At 38.7% G+C, this 19,979-nt stretch overlaps 1 protein-coding gene and 1 long non-coding RNA gene across 3 annotated transcripts; one reads left to right on the top strand and one right to left on the bottom strand.

Moving 5' to 3' along the window:
* Nucleotides 1-8,890: 8,890 nt before the first annotated feature.
* LOC117407397 (GTPase IMAP family member 8-like) lies at nucleotides 8,891-16,868 on the bottom strand. 2 transcript variants are annotated; one of them, XM_059031955.1, is made up of 3 exons: nucleotides 16,600-16,868; nucleotides 11,638-12,642; nucleotides 8,891-11,475 (listed from the first exon to the last, which is right to left on the bottom strand). In XM_059031955.1, exons 2-3 carry the CDS (start codon nucleotides 12,629-12,631, stop codon nucleotides 10,322-10,324), a joined length of 2,148 nt encoding a protein of 715 aa, XP_058887938.1. In that variant the 5' UTR covers nucleotides 12,632-12,642; nucleotides 16,600-16,868; the 3' UTR covers nucleotides 8,891-10,321. The 2 variants fall into 2 exon arrangements, with proteins under 2 accessions (XP_058887938.1, XP_058887937.1); XM_059031954.1 differs by having other exon boundaries at nucleotides 16,619-16,868.
* Nucleotides 16,869-18,334: 1,466 nt separating this feature from the next.
* On the top strand, nucleotides 18,335-19,336 carry LOC131738096 (uncharacterized). The gene is made up of 3 exons (XR_009329616.1): nucleotides 18,335-18,556; nucleotides 18,732-18,986; nucleotides 19,294-19,336. It is a non-coding gene; the product is annotated as an uncharacterized LOC131738096 (long non-coding RNA).
* Nucleotides 19,337-19,979: the final 643 nt, after the last annotated feature.

The raw sequence follows: 19,979 nt of genomic DNA, 5'->3' as shown, positions 1-19,979 counted from the left end.
AGTGTTTGCCACTCCTCTTATTTTTGTGTCGTCTGCAAATTTATGTACCAGAATCTAAATCATTAATGTAGATTAGGAATAGCAGAGGACCTAATACTGATCCCTGTGGTACACCACTGGTTACCTCGCTCCATTTTGAAGTTTCTCCTCTAATCAGTACTTTCTGTTTTCTACATGTTAACCACTCCCCACTCCCTAATGCATCAAAAGTGCCATCTCACTAGAAATTAGAGGACTGAGCACAAGCTGTGATGATAGACAGAGTTTCAAATGACACTAAGGAAGGGGAGCAGCTGCCATGGAGACTGAAGCCGTATCTTGAAGTGAGTTTGTGAACGCGTTATATGCGAGGCACACATATTCTAGTACGTTTTCATCCTTTTGGATCTCAAAATATGTTGTTGTTAGTTGTCGGACACCCTCACGTCCAAATCGTGCCAGATTAAGTTGACGATCGAACCAGATTTTATGCACCAATCCAACCGCGGTGTCGGGACAGTACCTCAGTTTCACGCAGACAGGAATATATTATTGTTGGTTTTAAACTCGCTGTCAACAGAGATGTTAAAACTTCTACTGTTAAAATATCTATTTATTCCAGCTCAGCGTTATAAAACTGGAGACTGAATACTGGTCCCCAGTTGAATTTCTTGCACTGGCATAAAATTCCCTTAATGTTGAGATTTTTTGGATTTATTTCCATAAAATTAATGTCCATATTTTTTTTCTTTAAGTACATTGAGGTACTGTCCCGACACCGCGGTTGGATTGAGATCCAAAAGAATGAAAACATACTAGAATGTCTGCCTCGCATATAACGAGTTCACAAACTCACTTCAAGATCCGGCTTCAGTCTCCATCGCATCTGCTCCCCTTACTTCCTTAGTGTCATTTGAAACTCCGTCTGTTATCACAGCTTGTGCTCAGTCCTCTAGTTTCTAGTGAGATGGCACTTGATGCAGAAATTCACAATAAACGAATATGTTCAAATTATTTTTAATAAGCGAGCAATTCATTAAATTAAATTAGGGACTGTATTACACTGTGGATGTATACACAATAAAAGTTTCTGGTTTTGTCTAATTTAAATGTGTTTTAATTATTTTAGTTATTTTTCTTACCACAAATGACAGGTAGCCGTGTTATAAGCAGTATAAACCACTTCGGGCCGTGTGGTTTCTGATGATATATACCACTTCTGGGGTGGTTAAAGGCATGGTATATATCATGGGAACCGCACGGCCCGTCGTGGTTAATACCTTACATATAAAATGGGAGGCACACATTTTCAGGATGGGGACCAACTAAAACTTGTTCCAAAAAAAAAGCAAAATGGGTTGTCTGCCAGTATTTTGGAGAATGTGGAGGAGTCTGAAACAGGACAGACACCTAGTTGGTCGTACTTGTTTGAAGGTGATACCGTGCAAAGGTAGAAATACGTGGAAGTAGGATTTCGCTTTTTTTGAATATGTAAGGTACGCTGAACAAACTGAAATGCAGCAAATAAAAAAATACTTGTATGAAAAATATTTGTATTTGTTTCAAAATGAAAATAAACAACCCAGAATGTTAAATACGCACCTAATTAGTTTTACTAGTTTTGTAATGTTAACCGTTTATTTTTACAGTTTTAGAAAAGAGGTAAACATAACTGGCCCATTTTATAAATATACATATATCTATAAACAATAAAAATAATATAATAATTAGCCACAATTATTATTTTTATAGGATTTTTATTGAGATTTCTTGAGAAGCAGGGTTTAGAAAAGACCGCAAGCTCTGGAGTTTAATGCCATCTGTAAAAGATTTAACAACACTGACCTTGAAGTTGTGCTCATGCTTCTTGAAAGGTTTACTGACATATGTCACAGTGACCCCTCCCCCCCCTCCAACCTGCATAGTCATAGCTTACTCCGCAGCAGAGTAATCATCCCATACCCTAACCCTAATCCTCCAACCTGCATAGTCATAGCTTACTCCGCAGCACAGTAATCATCTCATACCCTAACCCTAACCCTCCCTCCAACCTGCAGTCATAGCTTACTCCGCAGCAGAGTAATCATCCCATACCCTAACCCTAACCCTCCCTCCAACCTGCAGTCATAGCTTACTCCGCAGCAGAGTAATCATCCCATACCCTAACCCTAACCCTCCCTCCAACCTGCAGTCATAGCTTACTCCGCAGCAGAGTAATCATCCCATACCCTAACCCTAACCCTAACCCTAACTCTCCCTCCAATCTGCATAGTCATAGCTTACTCCGCAGCAGAGTAATCATCCCATGGTAAAACAGCTTAAGGGGACAATCAAGTCTGGTCTTAAAGATAGTATAAAGCTTTAAGTCAATAATAATAATAATAATAATAATAATAATAATAATAATAATAGTGCACAGTTCTTTGAAAGTATTTCAAAAGTTCTGAATCTGACAAAAAAAGAAAAAAAATAGTTCTCTAAAAGCAGCTTATTTTTAAAACAAATATCATTGTTTTATATTTTTTCTTGATGAATACTAAGTGATCTACATGTAATGGTTCACAAAAATCCACTGGTTGTAAACCGGCTAGAGCAGGTTGAATTGCGCCGTCATCCTGATGAGATTATCAACATTAATAACCCATTTCACTCAGCTGCGGGCAGGCTTGGCAAAAACACCCTTAACAGTGGTTGGTAGTTGAGGCTGCTAGAGTGCATGCGAATAGATACTATTCTCAAATTATCAATGTAGACACAAATTATTGCAAGCTCATGTTTGTGTTAACACATCAAATTTTATTTAAAAAAAAACACAGTATCGATACAGGGGTCACTATATCGATAATAGTATCGTCAAGAAAAATATCACGGTTCACCGTGTGAATCGATGAATCAGCACACCCCTACAACTGACACACTGGAGCACCTTGAATCATCTCACAACAAAGCAGAGATTAAAGGAAGAGCAAAAAGGTGGGTTTTATAATAGTTAGAGTAATGAAGTATGGGGGTGGGGGAGCACATCTTAAAGTATTCAAAATGTATAATGCTGAGTGTGAGCGAGCCTTCAGTGCTATGAATCAAATAAAAACAGATGTGCGTTGTTGTTTGAGCACCAGTATCACATCAAATCTGATCCGAATTGCAGATGAAGGCTTTTGACATTGAACCAGCTGTAAAACTGTGGTTGAAAAACTCTAAAAGGGCAAGAAGATGCAATTACATAAGTTGGCCCACAACTAAGGAACGGTGTATGCAGTGCTCGAATTACGAGGGGTCAGGGGGGCCGCGCCCCCTTACTTACTTTAAGGGCCCCTTCACTTTATTTTATTCGCAGGCGCCGGGGGCCGTGTTTTGGCCCCCTTACTTCTCACCAGTAATGCTGGAAATCTGTTTGCTGCAGGAAGATTTCTATCTTGCCAGATACTTCTTGTTTTTATATTTTGTGAAGAACATCCGTTTTAGGCAACATAAGCAAGACAGTTATCAGCACCACTGAATTACCTTACCTTTTAAATATTTGCTGATGAGCATTGTAGAAGAGAACAAGCTTTCTTCATTGTTTATGGCAGCACACACTTCCTCTTACTTCCAATCAAACTACTGTTTTGGCTGCTGGCAGTATGAATAACTGGAGATGCAAACAATCAAACTGCAGTATGAATGGAAATGTGTGCAAAAAGAGACTGTAAAAGTGAGCAGGAGTTTTAATTTCTCGTGAAGAGTTGTGATTAAGAAGACTGGACTGGACCGCTTCAGGTGATAAAAACTGCTCCAAAAGAAAATCGGTAAGTTTTTCTTTCTTAAATGCCTACTTGTACATAGTTAACAATTACAGTGAGTATGAACATCACAAACCAATGCTTGTTTCGTTATTCATTTTCAGGTATACTTGTGTGATGGCCGGTTGCTCGACTGAAATCCTGTGGATTTTTCGCATTAAGCATGTTTACGACTTCTTAAAAGTAAAGCAGAAGTAAAAACTAACTGAAGCACTTCTTCCATTTCTGCTGTTGTCATGAATATTATTGCTCCTGTATTCATAACTAGAGCTGGTGCTGCATTTTTTGATGTGTGTAGGGGTGCTGTGTTAATGTATTGTCTTGAATAGTGTTCCCGTATTAAGAATTACTGTTACAGCCGCTGCTGCTTGTGTGGGGGGGCTTTGTTAATTTAGTTTGTCATCAGTTGGTCAGTTTGTTTATTATTATAGTTTATTAACATACTGTGGCAATGTGCCCCGCCCCTGTGTGCATATTAGAACATAAGAACATAAGAAAGTTTACAAACGAGAGGAGGCCATTCAGCCCATCTTGCTCGTTTGGTTGTTAGTAGCTTATTGATCCCAGAATCTCATCAAGCAGCTTCTTGAAGGATCCCAGGGTGTCAGCTTCAACAACATTACTGGGGAGTTGGTTCCAGACCCTCACAATTCTCTGTGTAAAAAAGTGCCTCCTATTTTCTGTTCTGAATGCCCCTTTATCTAATCTCCATTTATGACCCCTGGTCCTTTTTTCTTTTTTCAAGTCAAAGAAGTCCCCCGGGTCGACATTGTCTATACCTTTTTAGGATTTTGAATGTTTGAATCAGATCGCCGCGTAGTCTTCTTTGTTCAAGACTGAATAGATTCAATTCTTTTAGCCTGTCTGCATACGACATGCCTTTTAAACCTGGGATAATTCTGGTTGCTCTTCTTTGCACTCTTTCTAGAGCAGCAATATCCTTTTTGTAACGAGGTGACCAGAACTCAACACAATATTCTAGGTGAGGTCTTACTAATGCATTGTAGAGTTTTAACATTACTTCCCTTGATTTAAATTCAACACTTCTCACAATATATCCGAGCATCTTGTTAGCCTTTTTTATAGCTTCCCCACATTGTCTAGATGAAGACATTTCTGAGTCAACATAAACTCCTAAGTCTTTTTCATAGTTCCCTTCTTCAATTTCACTATCTCCCATATGATATTTATAATGCACATTTTTACTGCCCGCATGCAATACTTTACACTTTTCTCTATTAAATTTCATTTGCCATGTGTCTGCCCAATTTTGAATGCTGTCTAGATCATTTTGAATGACCTTTGCTACTGCAAAAGTGTCTGCCACTCCTCCTATTTTTGTGTCGTCTGCAAATTTATGTACCAGAATCTAAATCATTGTAGATTAGGAATAGCAGAGGACCTAATACTGATCCCTGTGGTACACCACTGGTTACCTCACTCCATTTTGAGGTTTCTCCTCTAATCAGTACTTTCTGTTTTCTACCTGTTAACCACTCCCTAATCCATGTGCATGCATTTCCCTGAATCCCTACTGTGTTCAGTTTGAGAATTAATCTTTTATGCGGGACTTTGTCAAAAGCTTTCTGGAAATCTAAATAAACCATGTCGTATGCTTTGCAGTTATCCATTTTCAATGTTGCATCCTCAAAAAAGTCAAGCAGGTTAGTTAGACATGATCTCCCTTTCCTAAAACCATGCTGGCTGTCTCCCAGGATATTGTTACCATATAAGTAATTTTCCATTTTGGATCTTATTATAGTTTCCATAAGTTTACATATAATAGAAGTCAGGCTTATTGGTCTGTAGTTACCTGGTTCGGTTTTGTCTCCCTTTTTGTGGATCGGTATTACATTTGCTATTTTCCAGTCTGTCGGTACAACCCCTGTGTCAAGAGACTGTTGCATGATCTTGGTTAGCGGTTTGTAAATAACTTCTTTCATTTCTTTGAGTACTATTGGGAGGATCTCATCCGGCCCAGGGGATTTGTTTCTTTTAATCATCTATGATTTTGCCATTTGTGTCTCTTAGACATTTAACCTCCTCTTTGAATGTTCTCTTGCTGTTATAATATTGGAAAAACATTTTGGAATTGGTTTTAGCCCCCTCAGCAATATTGATTTCTGTCTTTCTCTTGGCCTTTCTAACTTCCTTTTTGACTTGCGTTTGCAGTTCCAAGTACTCTTTCTGTGTACTTTGTTTTTTGTCCCTTTTAAACGATCTGTAAAGTGCCTTTTTTGCTGAATTTTTTTTAAATTGATCTATTAAACCATTTTGGCCATTTTGTTTTAGATTTAGATTTGTCTACTTTTGGGATGTAATTGTTTTGTGCCTCTAGTACTGCATTTTTAAAAAACAGCCACCCTTTTTCTGTGGATGTTTTCTCTATTTTACTCCAATCTACTTCTGTTAGTCTCTGTTTCATACCTTCATAGTTTGCTTTTCTAAAATTGTAAACCTTAGCTTTAGTCATTACTTTTGGGATTTTAACAAAATACTTCAAATGAGGCCATGTTGTGGTCTGAGTTTGCCAATGGCTCTCTGACCTCTGTTTTAGTTATTTTGTCTTCGTTATTTGAAAAGACTAAATCAAGGCATGCCTCCCCTCTAGTCGGTGCCTTGACAAATTGCGTTAGGAAGCAGTCATTTGTCATTTCCACCATTTCAATTTTGTCCGTCGTGCCCCCCATTGGGTTTTCCCATTTTATACAGGGGAAGTTGAAATCCCCCATTAGTATGGCTTCTCTTTTTCTACACGCATTTCGAATGTTATTGTAGAACAGATTATTTTGCTCAGCGTCTGAATTTGGCGGTCTATAGCATGCTCCTATTATTATGCCCTTTGAATTTGTGTCCATTATTCTGACCCATATTGATTCTGCATTGTTTTCTTTGTCCTGATTTAACACCTGGGCTTCAAGGCTATTTCTTATGTATAGCGCTACCCCTCCGCCTCTTCTGTCCTGCCTGTCTTTCCTATACAGTGTGTACCCACTAATATTATATTCGTCTCCATCACTCTCAGACAACCAAGTTTCTGTAACATCTATCACGTCGTAGTTACTTGTTTGTGCAGTAGCTTCAAGTTCTAACATTTTGTTTCTGAGACTTCTAGCATTAAGATAAATACATTTAATAGTGGTCTTACCTGAGTTGTTGCTCTTGTTTTGATGCGGTCTCCCTTCTGTTTTTTTGTTTTCTCCCCCCTTCCTTTCTAGTTTAAATGCTTCTGTGCCGCCTGAAGGATCCTTTCTCCGAGTAGATTGGTTCCCTTTCTGTTTAAGTGCAGTCCGTCCCACCTGTATAGATAGTCCTTGTTGTAGAAAGTGCTCCAATGTTCAAAAAAGGTGAAGTCTTCCTGTGTGCACCACGATTTCAGCCATGCATTTTGATTTTGTATTTCCAGCTGTCCATATGGTCCTTTGCAAGGCGCCGGCAGTATCCCAGAAAATACCACAGTTTTGGTCTTGTCTTTTAATTTCCTTCCTAGCTCTCTGAATTTGTTTTGCAGGGATCTTGGCCTGTCTCTTCCAATGTTGTTTGTACCAATGTGGACGACTACTACCGGGTCGTCTCCTGTTCGTTCCAGGAGCCTGTCCACATTCTCAGTGATGTGCTTGACTGAGGCTCCTGGACAGCACACTGTTGTAGTAAGGGGGCCCAAACTGCGAACTGAACTTGCTGTGTTTCTCAGTATGGAGTCCCCAACAATCATGACCTCCCTTCTTTTTGCTGCCTGGCCAGCACTGTTTATAGGGTCCTGGGTGTTGTTTCTTTCATTCTCTTGATGTTGGTTTTGGTCATCTAAATGTTGAAGTGGTTCAAATTTGTTGGATGTTTGGATTTCTGGTGGTTGTGTTTGATTAAGTTTCTTTTTTTCCCTGCTTCTGCCTATCTGAACCCAGCTGTTTCGACTCTCTTCCATCTCCCTATTGGCTTTCAGTCTGCTAGGGGTGCAGACTTCCATGAATTGTGGGTGTGTCAGCTCCTCAAGCTCCTGTTGCTGTCTCATTTCCTCCAGCTCCTTTTCTAGCAGGCTTAATCGCTGAATCAAGTCCTGGATGGTGCGGCACTTTACACAAACTTGGTTGAGCTCTGTTGGGTTTTCTCGGATTTCCCACATCATGCAGTTGTCACAGATTACTGGCTTGAATACCATTTTTTTTGTTTAGTGTAGCTTCTGCAGCTGTGAACCTGCTTTCAAACTGCTTCTAACTGCGTTGTACTTGTCCACTCATACTTCTCCCACGATGTCGCTTCCACACGCTGTCGCTTGGAAGTCTGCCTGCCTTTTGTTTGTTTGTGTTTGTGCTGCATGCTCCGCTCCTCCCCCGTGTCCCAGAACGCCGCGGGATTTGAATCAGCTGCTCAGAGTTTCAGCTGATCAGAAAAATACACGCAGCTGCAAGGCTTTAAACTGCAATGTTTTCTGATTTAAAGCAACTCCAAATTTAAAGATATTATGTGTTGTATGTTGCGTGCGTGTGTTAATGTTGGTGTATAGTCATTTGTACACGGGATATAAATGGGTGTGTGCAGCACGAGTATTTAAATTGTATAATTATATTTAGGCACGGGATTGCACGATCACATCACGTGCAAGTAAAACGTAATAGTATGTGAGCACGGGATTGCACAGAATTAATTCACGTGCTGGGATTCAAGTGAATAATTAATTAGTAATTGAATCCCAGAACAACAGTATATATAGATGCACAGTTCTTTTACTGGTGGTTGTGTGTTCAGTGAGTGGAGAACGGGATAGGAGACGGAGGTAGTAATAGTAAAAGAATAAGAAAAATAGAAGCTCACCGTGTTTGTCTGTGTAGTACGTTTTGTTTGTCTTTTTATTTTGGCGTATAGTGCCGTGTCCTGTTTTGTGTTTGTTTGTTCAACCTTTTTATTTTCTGTTCTGTTCATTAAATGCTGAGCGAAACCATTCGCTCAGCTCCACCAAACCACACCTCTCTGTTGTTTTATTTCCTGCATCTGGTCTGACGCCACCCACTCCGGCCGTCTTTGTGACACATACCCTTGCCTATTGCTTTTCTCTTACTTATTCTGCTCATTTTACAAGATATCACATTATTTTTACATACAATTACAAAATTAAACATAAATGAGCGCATATTATTATTATTATCATTGTTATTATTATTTATTTCTTAACAGACGCCCTTATCCAGGATGACTTACAAGATATCACATTATTTTTACATACAATTACCCATTCATACAGTTGCGTTTTTACTGGAGCAATCTAGGTAAAGTACCTTGCTCACGGGTACAGCAGCAGTGTCTCCCACCTGGGATTGAACCCACAACCTTCCAGTCAAGAGTCCCGAGCCCTAACCACTACTCCACAGCTACACTGTACAAGTTATACACAATATATACATACTGCAATGCAATATACAGTTCACATCTAAACCAGTGGTAAAGCACACACTGCAGTAATTAAACTAATTTGTGTGAATTTAATAATTTGTAAAATAATGCAATCTGCATGCATTAGTGTTAGCAACGACCAAGAAAACTAAGGATATTGAACTATAGGGTAATTGAAAGTCTGAATATTTTTTTGGCCAGTTCGGCCTTGCTTAGCATATATATTTGTGTGGTCATTAACAATCCAGCATTAATGAAAAGGTATCCCTCTCTGGCCCTGGGAGTGCGATAATTAATCAATGCATTGATCATCTGTCCTTAAATTTCCCAAGCTTCAATTACGTATTGGTGAATCGATGCATCAAATTAGAACCCAGTTTGAAGTCTCCTGTTGCCGGTTTGCATTGAAACCTTGAGGGTGTGAGTGCGCTTTTTTTAGTGCTAGTACAGTAGATTACCACGTTGCTAGGATACACACTTTAGGCCTCTACATTCACGTTAGACATGCTTAATCAGAAGTAGGCATATTGTATTCACATTTTCTTGATTTAAAAATTGAGGCAATACGTTTTTTTTGTTTGTTTGTTTAAATCTACCAATTACCTTCTTTTTGTTTCAAAGCATGTTGTGTTTGGATTATATGGCAATATTATATAAAAAGAAGCTGAATTTAGTATGATATTTAAATTAGTCAGGATTTGTGAGATTAATTCAAATATAGTATTTTTTTATTATTATTATAATGTTAAAGGGACATCTGGATGCATATTCTTTTCAGTGTTAAACTCAAGTCATTTTTATTTCTTTTTTTTTATAATCGGAAGTGTTCTAATTTGAATGTAAGTTGTGCCTTTTTATTTAACTACTATGCACACCAGTGTTTTTACTTATTGGATCTTCTGTTAAAAAAAAAAAAAAACGAATGTTTGTTCTTTATTTTGAAAAATAAACGTCAATGTATCGATTATCGTTGATAAATGTCTTTACAATAATCAGATATAAAATGATGGTGCCGATTGCACCACTATCTTGCCCCAATGTGAATTACACCTCTGCAGGATACCAGTACAGACATAATCCAGCTGGAAGAAGAAAACTGGAGGCTGCGCTGCCAGAATCCTCAATATAAACTGACATGTACTCATGGTATTGTATTGTGTGTGAGCAAGACCTCACTCTCCACAAAAGAACTGGATTATTCTTCCTTCTACTGTTCCTATAGACATCCATACCGCTGGTCTGTGGGCTGTTCTTTCTGCTGTGGCTTGTTCTGCCAGTTCATTCTGCTTGACAAGCTCAATGTATTTCTCTGTTTCTTCTCTCGCCTCTTCCCTGTAGCGCTGCCTGACTGCCTCCATCTCTCTGCTGTGTTTCTCTTCACATTCCCCACTCTCCCTCCTTCTCTTCTCTTTCTCTTGCGCCACTCTTTCTCTCTCCTCTTGATCTCTCCTCAGCTCTCCCTCCAGCTCTGTTCTTTTCTCCTCATTCGTCTCTTTCCTCACCTCTTCCTCCCGCGCTCCTATCCTCTCTTCCAGGTCTTTGATCTTCTTTTCTCCTCTCTGGATTTCCAATCTCATCTTTGTGTTCAGGTTCTCCAGTTCTTTCAGGTGCTTTGCCTTCAGTTCCTCTTCTATTCTGAGCAGTCGTTCTTCCTTCTCCCCCAGTATCTCCTCTTGTATTTGTGTAATAATTTCTTCTGCTTCTTGGTATATCTCATTAGTGTAGTAACTGAAGTTGTTTCCCTTCACCATGTTGTCTATCTTGTCCAGGAGCTGTGTGACCTGAGTGCGATCGCTCCTGTCCTCATTGTTGAGAACATGATACCTGTTCCCACATTTCTCAACAAGCTGCTGCAACTCCTTGCTGCCTGTCTGAATATAATCCTCAATGGTCTTGCCTTTCAGTTTGTCACTGTGTGTGAAAAGGAGCATCATGTACCTCCTCACAGCCTCCTCACAGAATATCTCCTGGACTGTCTCCACTGCTCTCCTCTCTTCCTCTGTGAATCGCCCCACCGGCATCACCAGGAGGAAAGCGTGGGGTCCCGGGGCAGACAGAGAAACACAGCTCCTAATCTGGAGTTTGTCCTGAGAGAGCTCTGGAGTGTCGATCACAGCAACACGTCTCCCAACCACTTGTCCTTTTCTCTTCTCACACTCCCTCGTTACTGCAGAGGAGCTGGTTTCAGATCTAAACTCCTCTCTGCCCAGGATGATGTTTCCTGCTGCACTCTTTCCAGCCCCAGTTTTCCCAAGCAGCACCATCCTCAGCTCACACAGACTGGGAGACGCTTGGTTATCTTTTGCCGCACCTTCACTTCCAGACACTGCAAAAAAATAAGACCATTTTTAAGAACATTAACATGGTAATATCTTAAGTTTGCTATTTTTCTGCTCTATCCATTTTTTTTTTCTTTTCATTTTATGACTCATGATTTTTAAAAACCCAATGAGAATTGTGTTTGAAGGACAGTGCTAGCTGAACTTACAATTGGGGTGATGTAGGTTAAAGCTCTGTATTCTCTTGACAGGCAGCTTGGTTACCGCTGGCTCTTTCTCCAGCTCCTCTTCCATCATTTGCTTTTTGAACCTCTCCTTGAGCTCCTCTTCTCTCCTCCTCTGTTCCTCCTCATATTTCTGTTTCATCTCCTCTTCTCTCCTACTCTGTTCCTCCTCATATTTCTGTTTCATCTCCTCTTCTCTCCTAATCTGTTCCTCCTCATATTTCTGTTTCATCTCCTCTTCTTTCCTGCTCAGATCCTCCTTGTGTTTCTCATTCAGCTCCTGTTCCTTCAGTCTAAACATTGCTTCGACTTCCTGGTTAATCTCATTCTGGAGATAGCAGCCTCCATTTCCCTTCACCATGTTGTCTATTTTGCCCAGGAGCTGTGTGACCTGTGTGCGATCACTCATGTTGCTATTGTTAAGAACATGATACCTGTTCCCACATTTCACAACAAGCTGCTGGAGCTCCTTGTCTTCTTTCTCTATGTACTGCTCGATCGGCATGCCTTCCAGTTTATCCCTGCGGGTGAAAAGGATCATCGTGTTCTTCATAGCTCTCTCACCAAACAGCTCCTGCACTTTATCCAAGGCTCTGAAATCATCATGTAATAAAATCTTCCAGCCCCACAGTGGACTATCTGTTATTCTTATCGGGCGCAACTGTATCACCAGGAGGAAAACGTGGGGTCCCGGGGCAGACAGAGAAACACAGCTCTTAATCTCGAGCTGGTCTGTGTCAAACAAGTCTGGCGTGTTGAGCACAGTGACCTGTTTCCCAGCCACTTTACCCAGTCTCTTCTCACACTTGTTCATTACTGCAGAGTCGTTGGCTTCAGATCTAAACTCTTTTCTGCCTAGGATGGTGTTCCCTGCTGTACTCTTCCCATCCCAGCGACTCCCAAGCAGCACCATCCTCAGCTCAGAGGGGCTGTGCAGCTCTTGAGAAACAGTTTCTTCAGCCTCTTGTTCTGCAGCCATTATTCCCGGCCCTGTTAAAGAGAACAATCAGTGTATTCATCTTTATGTGTGAAAAGACAGCAAAAGGCACAGCACAGGAGTGTAATATCTTTATGAAAGTCAAAAGAAGACCCCCTGTTCCTATGTGCAGTGTTGTAAACTGTGAAGAAGGCTTTCAGCTGTGTTGTACTGTTCCAGTAAACATCATATTTGAAATTGGCATGGTTCATTCAAAATCAATAAATCATTCAAACAATAAAAAAAACAGTGCTACAAATAAAAGCATAGAAAAGTAAAACAATTTCAGCTCACATGATCCTGGTTAATATCATGTCAATATTTATAGCATTTGCAACCATGGCCGTATTTATAATAAATATTTAAGTGATTTAAAAATGTATTGTGAAGAGGCTGAGATGCCCGATTTTTAGGTTTGAAGGCAATGAGTTTATATTCGATCTCAATTTTGGAATTTTAAAAGTAGGCACATCATTAGATTTTAGTGCATAAATAGAGTTACATGTCTCCAACAGAGATGCAAGGTAAACTTGGAGCATTGGAGCATACACCTCATGGACTAAACACAAAAAACGACAGAGCCTTCTATTCTGCACGCTGAGCCACCCCAGTTTCATAGAGTACAGGTGCTTCTTGTAATCTGCATTCAGTATAAATCTTGCAGCATTATCATAGATGGGAACCAGCTTTGTCAGAGCTGTGTGGGATGCACTCATGTATACTGAATCAGCATAGTCTAGTACAGGGAATATTGTTTGGTTTACTAATCGAAAGCAACCTTCTTAGGAAAAACAGCCTGTGTCTGTATTAAAAAAAAAAAAAAAACAGTTTAAATTGTTTTTTGTACCAGATGTTCACTACGGTATTCAACATGTAGCACAAACCAAGGTATTTATATTGTGTTACAGTTTTAAGAATAGTGCCATCATTTGATATAACAGTAAGAATACTTTTAACAATTTAGGTTCAGATCCAAATAGCCTGGTTTTAGTTTTATCAGTATTTAAAAACAACCTATTATTTACTAATTATATTCGTGAAGGTTATGTTGTATTTCACTCAAACAACATCCACTGACATAGAGGACTGCATGAATAAAATGTGGGATATTTAAGAACATCACATATGTGATTTCTATAGCTGCAAAAAAACAATGGACCAAGATTTGAACCTTGAGGAACTCCCTTTTTGATTATGGCCAGGTCAGATTTAGAACCATCAATAATCAACCTTTGAGTCTGATCTTGTAAGTCATAAAAACCAACTTGCAGCAGGAGAATCAAAGCCACTATTCTGCAGTTTAATAATCACCATTTAACAGTCAACAGTATCAAAGGCTTGTTTTAGATCAATAAAGATAGCTGCAGTATAACCCCAATGACAAGAGTAATGGACATGAAACTTACTAAAGCTATGGGAAGGTAGGAACATTGGAGATTATAAAGATCTGGAACTAAATGAAAGGGTTAAAATACTCTGTGAAAACACTCCTTTTCCACACAGCTGTACCTGGGCCATATCACGGGGCTTAGGATCAGTGCATCGACAGTATGAATTTGGGAACCAAAGTACAAAGTACAAACAAATATCATTAGTGCTTTAGCACCAGTTCATTTCCTTCTCAGGGGAAAACATTCACAGTGCAGTGTCAAAATTTTATAGTGCAGTACAAGCCCATTAGAAATACAAAAATACAAGTTAAATAGCTATCCGAAAGTAGAAAACAATGTCAGTCCCCTTTTCAGTTTATATTTTAGAATATGGGTAGTTATCTAAGACAGTTTTAGCAAACAAAATAAGCACAATCCTTTGTATTTACAATAAATGTGAATATTAGTTCTGAATATCAGTTTCTTTGTTGTGAAAACACATTGATTACATTTAGTCTGTTAAAGGATGATTGTTGCTGACAAAGATTCAGATTAGATTTACTTTCCCCTTCATTCAGTCATTAACATGCTCTGAAAAGTTAGCATGAGAGCAGTATTATATATATATATATATATATATATATATATGTACTACAACTTCTACAAAAGGACTGATGCCATTTTCAGCAGTGAGCACCTCGTCTTGAACACATTAAATCAATATATATAATAGTCACATAATACATCACTAAAACCTTTCAATATAGCCAGAACGAGCGCATTTCCTGCACTGCCCGGTTTCTGAGATTGTTATTTGGTTTCTTGGTGTTTGTGTCACACTGCCTGTGCATGTTATAAATGAAGTGCTGCACTGCAATCAATGAACCTTTTCTTTATAAACACCAACAGACACATAAAGAAGTAACTGACCGGGGTCCGGTGCTGAACTGCTAGACGCCATCTCCCCTTGTTCTCTTTGCAATATCAATGAAATACAGCTTTGATTCTCTACAGTCCAAAGGACACAGCTTGATAAGAACTACAGTTCACATGTTGATACAGTGCCACACCAAAGTAACCTGTGTGGTTTATAAAACGATTTACTACTCAAGGAAATACAAAGATATCCATTTAGCACAATCTCACAGAGCACATTGAACCTGAGGCCTGAGACAGGAATCCCTTACTTCTCAATCTTTAAAACCCTTCAACACAGCAATCATCAAAGAGCATATTGACTCACTTCAGGAATGTAAAGATATAAAAAGTTTCAGGCAGGGAACTCTAAAACAACTGCAAATATGATCATTTGATCGACAGTAATATCGTGCACCGATCACCAAAAGTCAAGCAGATATTGGACTAAGGTGGTGACTCCCACATTAATTTCAACCTTCAATCAGTGGCAGCTACCAATAATGTTCAGGTTGGGTGAATTTAACCCCACCTTTTATTACAGTGTGTGCTGTACTATTTATTTGACCTCCTCCTCTCCAACCTCCACCTCATTTCAGTTGAACTGCCTCCCTGCCTGTCTCTCAGAGCCAAGGGGACACATTTAAAAACCTTGAAATACATTTTTACATTAAATTAATCTACATTATTCCACAAAATACTCTCACAGATTAGACATATCACTTTGCAATAATTCCACAAATTCAACTTTCTAGATACTACAGCATCTGTGAGTAATGGGTCCTTTAAAACCAATTTGTTTGCTTAGCCCCCCAGACAATCAACCATTTCTATCATTCACCATTTCCAAAACAACTCCTCTCAATGTCAACTGAACAAAATACATTTCAGTCAAGAGGTATGCGGAATCTGTCCTGAAGAGGGCAGCCAAGTCAACATACCTCGAGGTGAGGTAATTCGTGCTGGCTGCACTGCTGTCCCAGTTCTCCGTGTATCTCATATCTCTGCACCATCTCTCTTCCACATTAAATAATGAGGACTAATAAACGTTTTGTTTATCCTACAACACATCTTAGTTAATTTTGGTGGTGGTTTAGGAAAATCAGATTATACGTGTGAATTTAGTTTAAGAAAAAAAACAAAACAGGAAATAAACAGACAATTCAGCCTTAGTATTTACTTTTGTGCGTGAGTACATTTTCGTACACACTTTGTCTTAACTTTTAAATAAAAAAATAATAATAATAATTAAGTTGTTAGCTTTCTTTAAAAGATATAGATAGATAGATAGATAGATATACAGATATATATATATATATATATATATATATATATATATATATATATATATATATATATATATATTAAATATAATTAGCTTGCTTGAACAAATCACTCAGATTTTGAACCCCCTCTTCAGTTCCTGATTGGTAGCACACCAACAAAGCTTCATCCTCAGTACTGTACTAAAGCTGGGGATCAGCTAGTCCCCACCTTTGTTCTGCATATTTTTTTTCGTTGCAATTGGTACTAACTTAGTACACAGCTGGGCTAGTACGCAACTTAGGCCCTGTCCACACTAAACCGATCTCGAGAACCGTACACTTAACCTATGGAGTGAAATACAATTTGTAAATGTAAAATGTAAAAAAAAAAAATACAACCTCTAAATTTTTCTTCACTTACGGTTTTATATTACACTTACAGTTCAACTCTGCGCGCGCTCGAGTCCCTCTTCACATTTACAGTATAGTGCGCACGCACAAAACTCAGTCTGCGCTTGCAGCTACCGTCCTCCACACGCACGAAATTTGATCTACACTTACAAATCTGCTGTCTGCGCGCTCGGCAATTTTAACAGTGTTTTCTCAACAACTACAAAAAAAGCGTAGGTCAGGCATCCTAGATGATTATCGGCACTATCGATCGCCATTCACATCAAACATAGCTGACGATCCAATACCGACTGCTTCATGGCCTCAGGTATTCTATATCAATGCTTTTATTTTTTTCTAAAGTTTCTTATGTTTTTCATAACAGAGTCGCCTTTTATTTCTGACATTGTATTTGTAGGTGCACCATAATCAGTAGTTAAGCAATGTTAATAGTGTGAGTAGTTTTGTCACGTAATTTATTTGTCTCGTGATTGATTACAACTGTGTAGCTCTTTATACGTGTATTAATTCTGACAAATGTTTATGATGTTTTTAACACGTAAACATATCAGATATTATAAATACCGCTCAAAACCTAATAACATCAGTAAATAGTCATGCACAGCATCGCACAACAGGGCAGGGGCAGGGGCAGCAACACAGACAGCGACAGGAACAACCAGGGGTACCCTCAGTCCATCAGGAAATGTCCAGGTTAAAGTTTTTTTTTTTTCTTATTTACAGCAATGCTGTTTTTATTCACAAAACATCAGTCGTTAATGAAGGGTTCTCATTATATGGCAGCAGTGTGGAGTAGTGGTTAGGGCTCTGGACTCTTGACCGGAGTGTCGTGGGTTCAATCCCAGGTGGGGGACACTGCTGCTGTACCCTTGAGCAAGGTACTTTACCTAGATTGCTCCAATAAAAACCCAACTGTATAAATGGGTAATTGTATGTAAAAATAATGTGATATCTTGTAACAATTGTAAGTCGCCCTGGATAAGGACGTCTGCTAATAAATAAATAATAATAAAATAATATATACTTATAGGTCATTCCCAGCTCTTTTTCAGAAGGGGTTGAAAGGGAAAGGGAGATTTTCACCATTAAAGCCTAGGAGTGTACCGAAGTGTGTCATGATCCCTTTTTACTTGCTCCCAAGAAGCACAGACTGAACACCAAAAGGAGCAGAAGACCTAAAACTGATACAGGCTTGACTAGGAAAAAGGACCATATCCATCTCTGAAGATGTAGTCCACGCTGAGGTACAGTATGTTGTGGCAAGGTTGATGTAAAACAGCACAAAGAGCTATCTAACGGTCACCTACCAAAACCTTTAGGATTTCATTGTCAGAAGAATGGACAGGTAAGTGTAATCAGTGAAGGCCTTGTTTTTACTGATTTTGTATCAGAAAGTAAGGGAAGTTCAATATTTGTCCAGTGAGACGAACTAGTATTCTTCATGCTTGGTTTAGAAGAACAATTATTAAAGTTTCTGTTTTTACCCAGTGGTTGTGTTTCTTTGCTTTTTCTTTTGGTTGTAGTTGTCAAGCTTGCTCTGTGAAGAATTCCCCAAAGTGAAATGTCTGTCAGGTGGCTGGCTGCTGAATAAAGCTGCAGGTAGGTATATAACTTGCAGTTCTATGGTATGACAAAATATTTTTAATTTAAATGTGTAGAACCTAATATTGATATACTGTGTTCATGTTTTAGGGGGCAGTGGGCAGAGGTCACTTGTAGTTATTCCGCCAGAATCAGAAAGATACACTGGGAAGTAGCTGAAAGCTGCAAGTGGAGGTGACAAAATTCCTCTACAAGAAGAAATCGACACCATGCCGTTACCACTAAATTCCAAGGAATTTGTAAAAATTCCAAAAGCAGTTTGCACAAAATGTAACAATGAAATCCCCTTGCAAGTCCTGGCAGTTCACATCTACTCGTGCAGTGGTACAAATAATTACAGTGATTCCAGCAGTGGTGGCATAATGGTAAGTTCTGAGGACAAAATGGGAAGTGAAAAACCAATCAATATATTCATTCTTTAACATTACCTGATGCAAATGTATGCAGTACTTACAGTATGCTTGGTTTTGCTGTAATAGGTTGAATAGTGTGGTATGGAATATCATAGTTAATTGATTATAATTGATCCTATTTATACAGGCCTGTCAGCCTGAAGTCCTTTTTGTGTCAGAGGCAATGAACCCCCAGGAAATGCCATACAAAGAGGTAAAACTTAGCTGTCAAATGAAAAGCCAGTGAGGGTGTGTAAATTCACTTGAAATTCAAAACCTAAACTGTTATCCAATAACTGTTACGAACTTGTAATCACATTTTTGTTTATTAATTAGACAGAGGTTGAGTGCCCAATTTGCCAGAAGAGCCTAGACCTTCTTGAGATGCATGCCAGTAACTGGAGTAAGGAAAGAGTTTTATTTTGATCAGTGAAACATGTATAATAGACATATAAGTTATTGTATTTAGCTATCATTAGTATTAGTATAAGAAGTATGTTACATACATTTTTTAATTAAGCTAATTTTCTACATGAGACCTGTGTAATGTATAATAAATAGTAATACATAGTGAAGTGTATATATAAAAAACTAAAACAAATCACTTTGTTATATGTCTATAGAAATGCAATAGTAAACCTTGTCAATTCCCTTTAATCAAAAGACTAATTCCCACTGTTTTTTCTTAATTAAAATTGTGGAAACCCCAGATATGAAGGCAGATGGGAACAAAGGACCCAACTTGATGCAAAGGTAAATAGAAATTAAACAGTTGTAGTTGTTTTCTGGACAAATCCTTTCCAAAGGGTATGTCTAATATAAATCAGGTCACTCACCACATCATAGACTGAGCACACAAGTTCAATTTGTTGTGAGTTGTTTAACTATTCACACAATTTCTATTCTTCAGCTACAGTTTGGATGTAACGCGGACATTTTCTATCTGTGTTTCACAGTCCAGCCTTTTTCAAAGAGATTTGCAGCAACGACAGAGACAGAAAAACCCCTCTCCAGAATGCAGTCTGCATGTGTCTTTTGTGGGGGAAGCAGGAATTGATACAGGAGCCTTGCAAAAGGAGTTCCTTACTGGTATGTTCTCTATGTGGTTTCTAGGGCCCTGTGTTTTGTGAATCTGTCCATATAAGTGATATGACAAATCGCGCAAAACACATGGCCATAGTTCATAGTATTGTAGGTTACATAAATAATTGCAAAGTGTTTCAGGCAAACTTACATTTTTATGTAAGTTTGCCTATTTATTTTATATATTCAGAACACTGGCGAGCTAACTTCACACAGTGTGTCTGAGACACAAAATACAGAGCTAATTTAATTTGTTTGAAAGACATTAAATTAAGTAGACATGACATTTTTTTCTGGCAGAAATGATTTCTGG

Source organism: Acipenser ruthenus, chromosome 10, assembly GCF_902713425.1.
Source record: "Acipenser ruthenus chromosome 10, fAciRut3.2 maternal haplotype, whole genome shotgun sequence".
Classification (NCBI taxonomy): Eukaryota; Metazoa; Chordata; class Actinopteri; order Acipenseriformes; family Acipenseridae; genus Acipenser; species Acipenser ruthenus.
Note: the sequence above shows the minus strand (reverse complement) of the source record. Positions and strands in the feature narration are given on the sequence as shown.

Coding starts and splice junctions, on each gene's coding strand:
- LOC117407397 (XM_059031955.1), bottom strand. CDS start 12,631: ATGGCTGCAGAACAAGAGGCTGAAGAAACTGTTTCTCAAGAGCTGCAC. Junction 11,476..11,637: donor TAACCTACATCACCCCAATT/GTAAGTTCAGCT, acceptor ATTTTTTTGCAG/TGTCTGGAAGTGAAGGTGCG.